The sequence below is a fragment of the Schistocerca piceifrons genome, chromosome 5, assembly GCF_021461385.2.
Source record: "Schistocerca piceifrons isolate TAMUIC-IGC-003096 chromosome 5, iqSchPice1.1, whole genome shotgun sequence".
Taxonomy (NCBI): domain Eukaryota; kingdom Metazoa; phylum Arthropoda; class Insecta; order Orthoptera; family Acrididae; genus Schistocerca; species Schistocerca piceifrons.
The window spans coordinates 660,799,161-660,813,937 of NC_060142.1; the positions used below are offsets into that span (position 1 = coordinate 660,799,161).

At 43.7% G+C, this 14,777-nt stretch overlaps 1 protein-coding gene across 1 annotated transcript in view; it reads left to right on the forward strand.

Annotated features, from left to right (window-relative positions):
* LOC124799182 (pickpocket protein 28-like) overlaps positions 1 to 14,777 on the forward strand; it is a 148,798-nt gene that overhangs the window by 118,065 nt on the left and 15,956 nt on the right. The window contains exon 10 of the mRNA XM_047262717.1: positions 11,056 to 11,147. Coding sequence (XP_047118673.1) covers positions 11,056 to 11,147 — 92 coding nt within the window. The remainder of the gene's footprint in view (positions 1 to 11,055; positions 11,148 to 14,777) is intronic.

The following is a 14,777-nucleotide window of genomic DNA, read 5'->3' on the forward strand; positions in this document are numbered from 1 at the left end:
TTTCACTGTTATGAACGGCTACAGAGGCAGCATGGCTCAATATTTCTACCGAGCACTTCCAAAGATTTGTTGAGCCGAAGCCATGTCGAGTTGCTGAACTACGCTGGGCAAATGGAGTCAGACTCGATATTAGGAGGTACGCCTCAGTGTATAACTCAGTATCGGCTAGTAATCACGAGATCATTCACTCTTACTTTGCGACATAACAACGTCTTAAAAAACTTACTTCAGGGCATACAAGAATTACCATATGTTGGAGTAACGACAGAAATAAAACAAAAGGTAACACTACGTCTAGGTAGAGAGGCATACGCGATGTCAGTGTCATATGGCGAGATTTGGCTATGATACGGAGGGGCAACGCGGCTGTTGTGAAAGGGGAATCTTCAGATGTGGTAGGTCGTTAACAGAAGTCGCTGCAAGCATTCGAATAGTAGCCGAAATGTGTGTCGGGAAAAGGCTAATAAGAATACCGTACCTAATACGCAGGGAAGGAACGTCGTCCAAAATGGAAACATTCACGAAAGTTAAAGCTTCACTCCAGTTTCGTGGTATGATTTTGCTATTATAATTCAGTAATAGCTTTTGACAAAAGATACGACGAACCGTAGGCGTCGGGAGTTGCCCCAGGGCGGCGAAGGACTCAGCCTTTCGTAAGTCAGGAGAAGGTGCCACTTCCTCGCTGGGACGTGAGTTGTGGATGTGGTGGTGTCTGGAACTGCTTGACGAATCGTTAATGAAACATCCCTGTTTACAACAGTCCATTATGCATTTTACTACGGAGACAGGGTTACAGATGACGAGAGATTGGTGCCACTCGATTATTACTGCAGCGGCCGGTGCGGCAGGCAATGAAATCAACAACTGGCAGCGTGGGAACCAGCACAGTATTCACTACCAGCGACAGGCAGTAGCATCAGCGAAACTGCCACGAAGTGTGCCAGATGCCAATCGCACTAGCCCGTCTAAGCCGTATTCGTCAAACATTACACTGGGTAGATGGTGTTCAAACAGTAACACGCAGCACAAAGTCGAGTGCGTATGCCCCACTGTCGGTGATCAGCGGCGATTGAAACATTCTGGAACCGGTTTACCGCTACAGAGATGTAAAGGATGAGCCAGACAGTAGGAGATTTTACTTTATTATATGTGCTTCCAAACGGTAACTTCATTTTTCCATTGCGGCCAAGCCACGGCCGGCGGTGTTAGCTGCCTGTAAATTCTTTCGTCCCACGGTCTGGTAACAGGAAGTCAGCACCGTGGAAGGGCACCTTGGCCACGCGCCTCTCTCATGTGCTTACGAGGTAACGCCGCCCGAGGCGTCGCTTAGCAGGCAACGCTCTGGAAAGTTCCATGCCGCCCGCACGGTTTGCTCGGTCCTGACCAATCAGGGCGGAGGAAGCCGCGTGTTGCGTCGAATATACCCGGCCGCCCCTCGCCGGGCTCGCGCTCTTGTATTCTTGCTCACCCGCGAGTCGGATGCGGGCCCTGTAGCAGTGAACATCTCCCGCTTCTCCCGGTGCTGCGGCACTGTGCACTTAGTTTTGGCAGACAACAACTTTCGCTAGCTTCGCGAACAATGTTTCGCCAAACTCTAAGCTCTGGCTCACCCTCACCTCCCTAGGCCTATGTAGCCCCTTTCAAAATGCTTTAGCCAATAAATGGCCTTTCTCTAAAAATAACCCTAATCATTCCATAACGCCCACCGCCTGCCTATACGCCCATCCTGTACAGAGAGATAGGATTGCTCCTAGCCTGGGTTCGAACATGCGTCCCACTAGAAAGGTGGCCGACAGCAGGTGGTACTCACCGAGAGGAAGATCCAGTACTGCAAAGGCACCAAGTCGTCTGCAAACGTTTCGCATTTCAAGTGGTTGCCTGCTGCTGCTGCTGGAGACCAAGTCCTTGGTAGATGACTAGATACTTTGTCTGCCTCTGTACTGGTCTCCATTTGATGTCAGCAGCCGATGGAGACAGCGTGACCACGACGAGCATCTGAGAGCGTCTGAGAATGAGTGTCCGATTTCGGGGGTTAGTTATGAGAGTCTGTCGGCCAGTACTTCTCCAAGAGCAGCACCTCCATCCTGGAAGAGATACAGGCCGTAGCAGCCGCTCGAAACCACTCCGTTTTCAAATGTTCCTTTATAAATGAAAACCCAGAAGAACTGCCCCTATTTAATCCTCGTACCACTGAAAAGATGAATCAAAGAAGTGTTAGTGTTGAGAAACAACTGAAATCGTCAAAACTGAACAAAGCTACAGGTCCTGATGAAATCCCTGTCCGATTCTGTATTGAATTGGCAGCCGAGTTAGCCCTTCTTCTAACTATCATCTAGGGTAGATCGTGCGAACAAAAAACCGTGCCAAGTTCCTGGTAAAAAGCACAGGTCACACCCGTCTGCAAAAAGGGTTGTAGAGTGATCCACAAAACTACCGAACAAAATCTTTGACATCTACTTGTTGCAGAATCTTGAAACATATACTGATCTCAAACAAAATGACCTCATCAATAGTAATCAGCATAGATTCCGAAAACATCGATTACGTGAAACTCAACTCGCACGTTTCCTACGTGACATAACTGAAAACCTTGGATCAAGTGCAGCCAGATACATGCAGTATTTCTTGATTTCCGAAAAATATTTGACTCAGTACCACACCAATTGGTCGTAGCGTACAACCTTGTCTAACTCGCCTTGTGTACTGGTCTGCCTCCCTATAGCGTGTGCACAGCCTATGTATTATATGTGGAGAGGCATATGGGGTGTCAAGTGAAATTTGTGACTGGGTTGAGGACTTTTTGGTAGGTAGGACACAGTAAGTTATCTTGGATCGACAGTCATTGTCAGATGTAGAAGTAACTTCAGCTGTGCTCCAGGGAGTGTGTTGGGGCCCTTGCTGTTCATGGTGTATATTAATGATCTTGCAGACAATATTGACAGTAGCCTCAGACGTTTTGCATATGATGCAGTTACCTATGATGAAGTGCTGTCGGAAGAAGCTGCATAAATATTCAGTCAGATCTTGGTAAGATTTCAGAGTTGTGCAAAGATTGGCAACTTACTTTATGTGTTCAGAAATGTAAAATTGTGGACTTCACAGAACGAAGAAAGTTAGTATCCTATAACAATAAAATCAATGAGTCACTCTTGAAATCAGCCAACTCGTACAAATACCTGAGTATAACACTTTGTAAGGATATGAAATGGAATGATCACATAGTCTCAGTTGTGGGTAAAGCAGGTGGCAGACTTTTGTTTATTGGTAGAATACAGGGGAAGTGCAATCCGTCAACAAAGTGAATTGCTTACAAATAATTCGTGCGACCAGTTCTATAATATTGCTCAAGCGTATAGGGTCCACATCATATAGGACTAACGTATACAGAGAAGGGCAGCCCCAATAGTAACATTTTTTTTCGATCCTTGGGAAAGTGTCACAGACATACTGAAGGAACTGAAATGGCAGAGACTTGAAAATAGACGTAAACTATCCCCAGAAAGTCTATTAACAAAGTTTCAAGAATCGGCTTTAAATGAAAAATCTAGGAACGTATTACAATCCCCTACGTATCAGTCACATAGAGATCATGAGGATAAGGTTAGAATAATTACTGTGTCCAAAGAAACATTCAAGCAGTCATTCTTCCCACGTTCCATACACGAATGAAACAAACCCTAATAACTGGTGCAATGAGACGCACCCCCTGCCATGCACCTTACGGTGGTTCGCAGAGTATAAGTATAGACAGAAAGACAGATGGCGATGATTTCATTCCTTCTGCTCGTCTTGTTTGGTCAGCTCCTGAAGGAGCGTAGCTGGAACAGTAGTATTGCTCAACACCACGCTGTCTGTCAGTTTCCTGAATTAGGGTTCATGTGTTCTGAATGTACCTTCTTATGAAACGGTGTCGGGGCTTGAGGCTATCGATTGCTTCCCCCTGTATGACGTCGCTTTGCTGAGCACTGCAGGCACAGTTCATAACGTACCTGTACTCTCCGATGTATAAAAGATTTTCGCGACACGTGTACCCAATGTTCCGTAATTATTGCAAACAAGGTATAGATTTCGAAGATCAATCCTTATGGACAGTGTTATGCCGGAGTCAAGGTAGCCCTTGAGGGCCGGCAACCCATATTACACCACAGAGGACGGCGTTGTCTATGCCCAAGGCGTACCAAAAAACATGATGGTAAACACCGGCTATTTATATATAATATAATGGAAACAGACATTCCGAGCACTACTTCTTGCATGGGGAGATCGAGCCACAGCATGTAGGAAATATCACTACGCCAAAACCTGATTGGCTGGAGACAGCTATTTAGGGGCTAGAACCAGCCCCGAAGTTCAGTTCACTCCGGATGCCGACCTCGTGTACTTCGACCGCTGAAGATTACGTCTTCGTCTCAGAATTGGACTCTTACTAGTGTGTGTGTGTGTGTGTGTGTGTGTGTGTGTGTGTGTGTGTTACCACGAACCTTTGTGGAATATAGAAGTGAACTTTTGTTTGCCTCAATTAGGAGACTTTTACTGGCATTGTTATTGTTACCTTTTCGTTTGTTGTTCAATCATCAACCTTGTGAACTTACCTCAATAAAAGTTGCGTTTGTGAAAAATTGCGAATTGTCAGTCACAACAGGCAGAATATACATTGTTCAAAACAATTAGGCGAACACGTGTATCAAAGTCCGGTATGTAAAACCCGTTTTAATACAGGCGGTAGCTATGGTCTTATTACATGGTTTCAGATCTTCCCGTTCAATGTAAACAACAATTACAATCATTCACCATCTATTGGCCGTGTTACGTTTTACAGTATCAGGCGACCTTTCCAATGAAGTGAGTACCGGTGTCCCAATGTTTGCTAGTGAAGAACACAGATGGCAGTTGTCATTTGTGGAAGTTGTATTCAACCAACCACATGCAGTGCGATATCTTAATGAAGTGCAAGTTGCAATTGAGGTCTCTCTCATTCAAAAAGGAATCCTTTGCCTCTCCATGTGTGACACATAGGTTGCGTACACGCTATACAGTGGCAGGCCAGTACACAAGACGGGTTAGACAACGTTGTACGGTAAGACCGACTTCTGGCCATCTCGGCGTTGCGGCGCCGTACAGATACTGCCAGAGCACTGCTAGACGATCACAAAAGCGCCACTGGAGCCACTGTGTCCTATCGCACTAATGAGTATGTTACGAAAAGGGCATTACGATCCAGAGATGTAGGCTGCAGTAGGAACTGGGAGATGAAGAAGCTTGCACAGGATAGAGTAGCATGGAGAGCTGCATCAAACCAGTCTCAGGATTGAAGACCACAACAACAACAACAGCCAACCCTCAATTATTGTTGAATGGAGTAAAGCAGACGCCCAAAATTATGTTCCCCTAATGCTTCTGAGCAGTACAGACAGTTACAACCTGATTGATACCATACGAGTGTTTACTATGCACAATGATGATCGAAAAGTAAAAGTAATAAGGTAAAGTGTCACTGTTGTTGTTGTTGTGGTCTTCAGTCCTGAGACTGGTTTGATGCAGCTCTCCATGCTACTCTATCCTGTGCAAGTTTCTTCATCTCCCAGTACCTACTGCAGCCTACATCCTTATGAATCATTTAAGCGTATTCATCTCTTGGTCTCCCTTTACGATTTTTACCCTCATCGCTGCCCTCCAATACTAAATTGGTGCTCCCTCGATGTCTCAGAACATGTCCTACCAACCGATACCTTCTTCTAGTCAAGTTGTACCACAAGCTCTTCTCCCCAATTCTATTCAATACCTCCTCATTAGATATGTGATCTACCCATCTAATCTTCAGCATTATTCTGTAGCACCACATTTTGAAAGCTTCTATTCTCTTCTTGTCTGAACTATTTATCATCCACGTTTCACTTCCATACATGGCTACACCCCATGCAAATACTTTCAGAAATGACTTCCTGACATTTAAATCTATACTCAATGTTAACAAATTTTTCTTCTTCAGAAGCGATTTCCTTGCCATTGCCATTCTACATTTTATATCCTCTCTACTTCGACCATCATCAGTCATTTTGCTCCCCAAATAGCAAAACTCCTTTACTACTTTAAGTGTCTCATTTCCTAATCTAATTCCCTTAGCAGCACCTGACGCAATTCTACTACATTCCATTATCCTCGTTTTGCTTTTGTTGGTGTTCATCTTATATCCTCCTTTCAAGACACAGTTCATTCCGTTCAGCTGCTCTTCCAAGTCCTTTGCTGTCTCTGACAGTATTACAATGTCATCGGCAAACCTCAAAGTTTTTATTTCTTCTCCATGGATTTTAATACCTACTCCGAACTTTTCTTTTGTTTCCTTTATTGCTTGCTCAATATACAGATTGAATAACATCGGGGATAGGCTACAACCCTGTCTCACTCCCTTCCCAACTGCTGCTTCCCTTTCATGCCCCTCGGCTCTTATAACTACCATCTGCTTTCTGTACAAATTGTAAATAGCCCTTCACTCCCTGTGTTTTACCGCTGCCACATTCAGAATTTGAGAGTATTCCAGTCAACATTGTCAAAAGCTTTCTCTAAGTCTACAAATGCTAGAAACGTGGGTTTGCCTTTCCTTAATCTTTCTTCTAAGATATGTCGTGGGGCAGTATTGCCTCACGTGTTCCAACATTTCTACGGAATCCAAACTGATCTTCCCCGAGGTCGGCTTCTATCAGTTTTTCCATTCGTTTGTAAAGAATTCGCGTTAGTATTTTGCAGCTGTGACTTATTAAACTGATAGTTCGGTAATTTTCACATCTGTCAACACCTGCTTTCTTTAGGATTGGAATTATTATATTCTTCTTGAAGTCTGAGGGTATTTCGCCTGTCTCATATATCTTGCTCACCCGATGGTAGAGTTTTGTCAGGACTGGCTCTCCCTAGGCTGTCAGTAGTTCTAATGGAATGTTGTCTACTCCGGGGGCCTTGTTTCGACTCAGGCCTTTCAGTGTTCTGTCAGACTCTCACGCAGTATCATATCTCCCATTTCATCTTCATCTACATCCTCTTCCATTTCCATAATATTGCCCTCAAGTACATCGCCCTTGTATAGACCCTCTATATACTCCTTCCACCTTTCTGCTTTCCCTTCTTTGCTTAGAACGGGGTTTCCATCAAAGCTCTTGATATTCATACAAGTGGTTCTCCTTTCTCCAAAGGTCTCTTTAATTTTACTGCAGGCAGTATCTATCTTACCCCTAGTGAGATAAGCCTCTACATCCTTACATTTGTCCTCTAGCCATCCCTGCTTAGCCATTTTGCACTTTCTGTTGATATCATTTTTGAGACGTTTGTATTCCTTTTTGCCTGCTTCGGTTACTGCATTTTTATATTTTGTCCTTTCATCAATTAAATTCAATATTTGTTCTGTTACTAGCCCTCGTCTTTTTACCTATTTGATCCTCTGCTGCCTTCACTATTTCATCCCTCAAAGCTACCCAGTCTTCTTCTACTGTATTTCTTTCCCCAATTCCTGTCAATTGTTCCCTTATGCTCTCCCTGAAACTCTGTACAACCTCTGGTTCTTTCAGTTTATCCAAGTCCCATCGCCTTAAATTCCCACATTTTTGGAGTTTCTTCAGTTTTAATCTACAATTCATAACCAATAGATTGTGGTCAGAATCCACATCTGCCCCTGGAAATGTCTTACAATTTAAAACCTGTTTCCTAAACCTCTGTCTTACCATTATATAATCTATCTGATACCTTTTAGTATCTCCAGGGTTCTTCCATGTATACAACCTTCTTTCATGATTCTTTAACAAAGTGTTAGCTATGATTGAGTAATGCTCTGCGCAAAATTCTACCAGGCGGCTTCTTCTTTCATTTCTTAGCCCCAATCCATAGTCACCTACTATGTTTCCTTCTCTCCCTTTTCCTACTCTCGAATTCCAGTCACCTATGACTATTAAATTTTCGTCTCCCTTCACTTCCTGAATAATTTCTTTTATTTCCTCATACATTTCATCAATTTCTTCGTCATCTGCAGAGCTAGTGGGCATATAATGTTGTACTGCTGTAGTAGACGTGGGCTTCGTGTTTATGTTGGCCACAATAATGCGTTCACTATGCTGTTTGTAGTAGCCTAATCTGTACTCCTATTTTTTTATTCATTATTAAACCTACTCCTGCATTACCCTTATTTGATTTTGTATTTATAACCCTGTATTCACCTGACCAAAAGTCTTGTTCAAATGGTTCAAATGGCTCTGAGCACTATGCGACTTAACTTCTGTGATCATAAGTCGCCTAGAACTTAGAACTAATTAAACCTAACCAACCTAAGGACATCACACACATCCATACCCGAGGCAGGATTCGAACCTGCGACCGTAGCGGTCGCGGGCTCCAGACTGCAGTGCCTAGAACCGCACGGCCACTTCGGCCGGCTAAGTCTTGTTCCTCTTGTCACCGGACTTCACTAATTCCCACTATATCTAACTTTAACCTATCCATTTCACTTTTTAAATTTTCTAACCTACCTGTCCGATTAAAGAATCTGACATTCGACGCTCCGATCCGTAGAACGCCAGTATTCTTTCTCTTGATAACGACGTCCTCCTGAGTAGTCCCCGCCCGGAGATCCGAATGGGGGACTATTTTACCTCCGTAATATTTTACCTAAGAGGACGCTATCATCATTTAACCATACAGTAAAGCTGCATACCCTCGGGAAAAATTACGGCTGTAGTTTCCCCTTGCTTTCAGCCGTTCGCAGTACCAGAACAGCAAGGCCATTTTGGTTAGTGTTACAAGGTCAGATCAGTCAATCATCCAGACTGTTGCCCCTGCAACTACTGAAAAGGCTGCTGCCCCTCTTCAGGAACCAAATGTTTGTCTGGCCTCTCAACAGATACCCCTCCGTTGAGGTTGCACCTACGGTACGGCTATCTGTATCGTTGAGGCACGCAAGCCTCCCCGCCAACGGCAAGGTCCATGGTTCATGGGGGGGAGTGTCACTGTATTTAGCCATAATTTTGTGTACTAAAATTGTGGGAAAGAATTTAGATTGCAGAATAAAAAAGGGTCGCTAGCTCCAAAACGAACAGAAGTTAAATTTGGTAAAAGACTGCAATGACTTTGAAATCACGCAAATACTGGGCAAGAATGTTAATGTGACAATTGAACAAAATGCACTGGCGCTAGCTTAAATGTAGAAAACATCGGTAACGTGAAGACTAAAAAGGATAATTCGGAGAGCATGATGTTAATTATAATTATCAAAACAAATGATATGCAACGACTAGCAACACTTCATAGAAATTGTATTGCGTACGTAACTCACGGTAACCATTTGGATGTTTGTGTAATCGTTACCAAATTTAATTACTGTTTTTCTCTCATTACTTTTCATCTAAACCCATGAGATCTTTCCTTCATGGTAACAACTGTTTTTTAATACTAATGTTACGTAAACATATGCGCACAATATTATTTATAGAACTCAACATAAAATCATAAAATTACTTTACTGGTTTGCCAAATGACTACCGCATCACGAAATAAAATTCTTTACTCCAGAGTGTCGTTATTCCACTGCATGTATTCGACCGGGAATACATTATTTTTGACATGTTTCAGACGTAAAAGAAACAGTCACGGACGGCGCATAAAATACCTCTCAATAACATTTCGAGGCTTCTATCGCTAACGCAGCTTCGTGCCCCGGTTCTCGATTTGGGGATAGCCAGTTCGGATTCTTGTGGCAGACGTAATTTTCTCCGCTATTAATTAACTATTAACATTCGGAGAGATGGTGGAGAAAAGCTCCTAACCAGCATATTTTGTACTAGTGTCCCTCTACGCAATGATCCACGGAATGAGGACAAGTCGATAGTCGTACACCTTCTGATTGTGGTGTTATGCTTGGCGGTTGCATTGTGCTGTTCGATTAAGTGTAATAATCTAGAGCGGTTTTCATCGGTTGCGGCTCAACCATCAAATCGACCGATGGCAAAAATACCGCGGGCCTTCGTCGAAACATGTTACACAAAATTTTTAAATGCTTATACTGCTCGTCATCTGAATGTATATATATATATATTATTTCAGCTATCGCGATGTTGGCTTTTGAGCAATTATGAAGCGTAACTGGGAAACTCCACAGTTCGCTTCGCTGCTTCGGACTTCGCCTTTATTTCCAAACTAATATATGCAAGAATGACATTGACCAGCACTTCTTGTTAAATCCAGTATATTCAGTCGTATTTACCAGCTTGATCTTCATGCGCTGATAAAGAACAAGATTACTTAATATGCTGTGGCAAGAGCTGGGAACGCAAAATTCTTGCATTAGCTTGACAGTGATGCTATCTAAAAAGTAGAACAATTGTGTCCTGCTTGATAATATGGACAGATGGATAGGCGTGACTGTACTGCTCAAAAGCTCCGATCTTTAGCTCATCAAAATGAAGGGAAAGCAGGTTTAGTTTGAAAGTCCCGTCGACAACAAAGTCTTTGGGGACGAAGCGTAAGCTTGTATTGGGAAGGGATGGAGAAGAAATACGACCGCTTCCCTTCCAAAGGAACCATCCAAGTATTCGCTCATGCTAATTTAGGAAAACCACGGAAAACGTAAATGTGGACGGTCGGGTGGGGACTAGAATCCACATCCTTCCAAATGCGAATCCAGAGTCTTAGTATTGCGTCACCTCACTCGGTTTTCGCCTTTCCCAATTGGAGAGAATGTTCCCCTGTTGCCTTTCTAACGGAAATGAATAGTTTTTTTTAAATGAAAACAGTTTCATTTGCAAAATTGTTTTTATTGAAAACAATTCCGCGTTTCGCCCTTGCGAGGCAGCATCAGAATATGTAAAAATGTTATAGGATAATCGAATAAACTTATTTGACCAAAAACAGCTTGTCCAACAAAGCTAGTGAAAAAGGATAATAAATGTAACTCTAAGCCTGCACTCTAAAATAAACTACAGATACAAATAATGTATGATGGTCTATAATTATCATAATTTCTTTTAGATATTGTAGATAGAACTTACTCCCTAATATCTAAGATATGTTGTTCTTTTACAGCTTCACTTTCGGAAGGGTGGTGATATATTATAAAAACAGCCAGTTCATCCCCAGTTTTCGCACTGAGCTCTATGGATTTACCAGTTTCTTAGGTAAGATCATACGTTTAATCTTCTTTAAACAATATTTCCTCACACTATTAGACGTTTCTGTCGCATGCGACACTAAGATACGTAACAAAACCCATTACATTACTGTTTTTGACATCAGTGTGTCGATGTTAACCGCCGAAATACATTATTATAATCACCTTCTAGCAACAAAAATAAGTTTAAATGTACAGACCACCTAGACAAGCTGCAAAGACACAGGTTCTGATAGGTTCTCACAGGTGTCTGGAGGCATGAAGTCTGTGTGCAGTAAGTGGAGAAAGGTACGTGGAAGGAAAGGAGTGGTGGTGGAGGAGAGACTCTCTCAGTGAAAGCACCGATTGAAGGGTGACGTTACTCAACTGGATCAAGATCTAAGGTATTTGAAAAACTGATCGTGTTCCTACGTTCAGTTGCAGGCAATTGTAGACATCTGCCGAGCCGAGGTGCCTTGCTGGAAAACCTCGTTCCTTTTTAGGAATGGGCCCTATGACATGCTGCAACTGCAAGTAATACGACAGACACCCGTCTCAAGAAAACCATGTTCATCCTTTACAAATCCGAAAGGGCTCTAATCTCAGATGGCGGTCGAACAATACATTTCGCATCATATTTCCGCAGAAAACGACCAATGCTGTTGGAAATACTCCCTATGTAAATCAAAAAGAGCGTAAGCATTTGTGCCACCTCGTAATCATCATGACTCCCCGGTGCGTGGTTCGTCGATATCGCAGCGCCCGTCTGATCTGTCGTTCACTATAAGTATTCTGATGAAAGATGACGTCAAGGTGGGAGCGAGGTGGCGCAGTGGTTAGCACACTGGACTCGCATTCGGGAGGACGACGGTTCAATCCCGTCTCCAGCCATCCTGATTTAGGTTTTCTGTGATTTCCCTAAAATCGTTTCAGGCAAATGCCGGGATGGTTCCTTTGAAAGGGCACGGCCGATTTCCTTCCCAGTCCTTCCCTAACCCGAGCTTGCGCTCCGTCTCTAATGACCTCGTTGTCGACGGGACGTTAAACACTAACCACTACCACCACCACCACGTCAAGGTAGGATATCTCAGCTCTGGTGAAAGATGACGTCAAGGTGGGCTATCTCAGTTCTGGTGAAAGATGACGTCAAGGTGGGCTATATCTCAGTTCTGGTGAAAGATGACGTCAAGGTGGGCTATATCTCAGTTCTGGTGAAAGATGACGTCAAGGTGGGATGTCTCAGTTCTGATGAAAGATGACGTCACGGTGGGCTATCTCAGTTCTGGTGAAAGATGGCGTCAAGGTGGGATATCTCAGCTCTGGTGAAAGCTGACGTCAAGGTGGGCTATCTCAGTTCTGGTGAAATATGACGTCAAGGTGGGCTATCTCAGTTCTGGTGAAAGATGACGTCAAGGTGGGCTATCTCAGTTCTGGTGAAAGATGGCGTCAAGGTGGGCTATCTCAGCTCTGGTGAAAGATGACGTCAAGGTGGGATATCTCCGTTGATAAACTCTGAGGGTCTGAGATGACGTGGACTCTGTGAACCAACGTACGAAGTATCCCTTCACGCTGTGCCGGGTGGTGACAACTGTTAGCAGGTAGATACAAATCAGTGTGAGTTGGATGCCTGTAAAAATCATGTCCCAATGTCCCATTACCCTTCCTCCTGACAAACACATCAAGTTTTGGACGGCAGCTATCCTTTTCCATCTCTATCGTGAAGCGAATATTCGGGACGATACTTCTGTTGTTTGGCCCCACGGAAGTCAGAATTTGTTCAAATGTTCAAATGTGTGTGAATTCTTATGGGACTTAACTGCTAAGGTCATCAGTCCCTAAGCTTACACACTACTTAACCTAAATTATCCTAAGGACAAACACACAAACCCATGCCCGAGGGAGGACTCGAACCTCCGCCGGGACCAGCCGCACAGTCCATGACTGCAGCGCCTCTGACCGCTCGGCTAATCCCGCGCGGCAAAGTCAGAATTTAAACGGCTTTTTAGAACAGCTGAATTCAATCCATCCGAGTATTCGTTTCAGGATGGGCGTGAAAAAGGATGCTGACTTCCCTTACTTGACTTGATGGTAAGGAAGAAAGTTGATGATACACTGGGACATTGTTGTTTATAGGAAGCCAAGTCAAACTGATATGCAGCTACAGCCAGACTGTTGTCGCCACCCAGCTCAGGTGAAGGGGTACTTAATACCTTTGTTTACGGGACCCACGTAATCTCAAAGCCCGAAAATTTGTCAGCTGTGCTACACCACCAAGAAGTCACCTTTCATCAGGATAGTTGTAATGAAATACAGACTAGATGCACATTGCACTTCGAGCTATAAACCATGCACTGGGTGATTATGGTAATAAAGATGTGGGACCAGAGTCTACGGCCGTTTTGCCTTACTCTGGAAATACTTCCAACATCAGTGGTCGTATTCTGCGGGAATACAGGGTGGTCCATTGATAGTGGCCGGGCCAAATATCTCACGAAATAAGCATCAAACGAAAAAACTACAAAGAATGAAACTCGTCTAGCTTGAAGGGGGAAACCAGATGGCGCTATGGTTGGCCCGCTAGACGGCGCTGCCATAGGTCAAACGGATATCAACTGCGTTTTTTTAAATAGGAACCCCCATTTTTAATACATATTCGTGTAGTACATAAAGAAATATGAATGTTTTAGTTGAACCACTTTTTTCGCTTTGTGATAGATGGCTCTTTAGTAGCCACAAACGTATAAGTACGTGGTATCACGTAACATTCCGCCAGTGCGGACGGTATTTGCTTCTTGATACATTACCCGTGTTAAAATGGACCGTTTACCAATTGCGGAAAAGGTCGATATCGTGTTGATGTATGGCTATTGTGATCAAAATGCCCAACGGGCGTGTGCTATGTATGCTGCTCGGTATCCTGGACGACATCATCCAAGTGTCCGGACTGTTCGCCGGATAGTTACGTTATTTAAGGAAACAGGAAGTGTTCAGCCACATGTGAAACGTCATCCACGACCTGCAACAAATAATGATGTCCAAGTAGGTGTTTTAGCTGCTGTCGCGGCTAATCCGCAGACAGATTGCGCGAGAATCGGGAATCTCAAAAACGTCGGTGTTGAGAATGCTACATCAACATCGATTGCACACGTACCATATTTCTATGCACCAGGAATTGAATGGTGACGAATTTGAACGTCGTATACAGTTCTGCCAGTGGGCACAAGGGAAATTACGGGACGATGAAAGATTTTTTACACGCGTTCTGTTTAGCGACGAAACCCCCATTCACCAACAGCGGGAACGTAAACCGGCATAATATGCACTATTGGGCAACGGAAAATCCACTATGGCTGCGACAAGTGGAACATCAGCGATCTTGGCGGATTAATGTATGGTGCGGCATTATGGGAGGAAGGATAATTGGCCCCCATTTTATCGATGGCAATCTAAATGGTGCAATGTATGCTGATTTCCTACGTAATTTTCTACCGATGTTACTACAAGATGTTTCACTGCATCACAGAATGGCGATGTACTTCCAACATGATGAATGTCCGGCATATAGATCGCTTGCGGTTGAAGCGGTATTGAATAGCATATTTCATGACAAGTGGATTGGTCGTCGAAGCACCATACCATGGCCCGCATGTTCACCGGA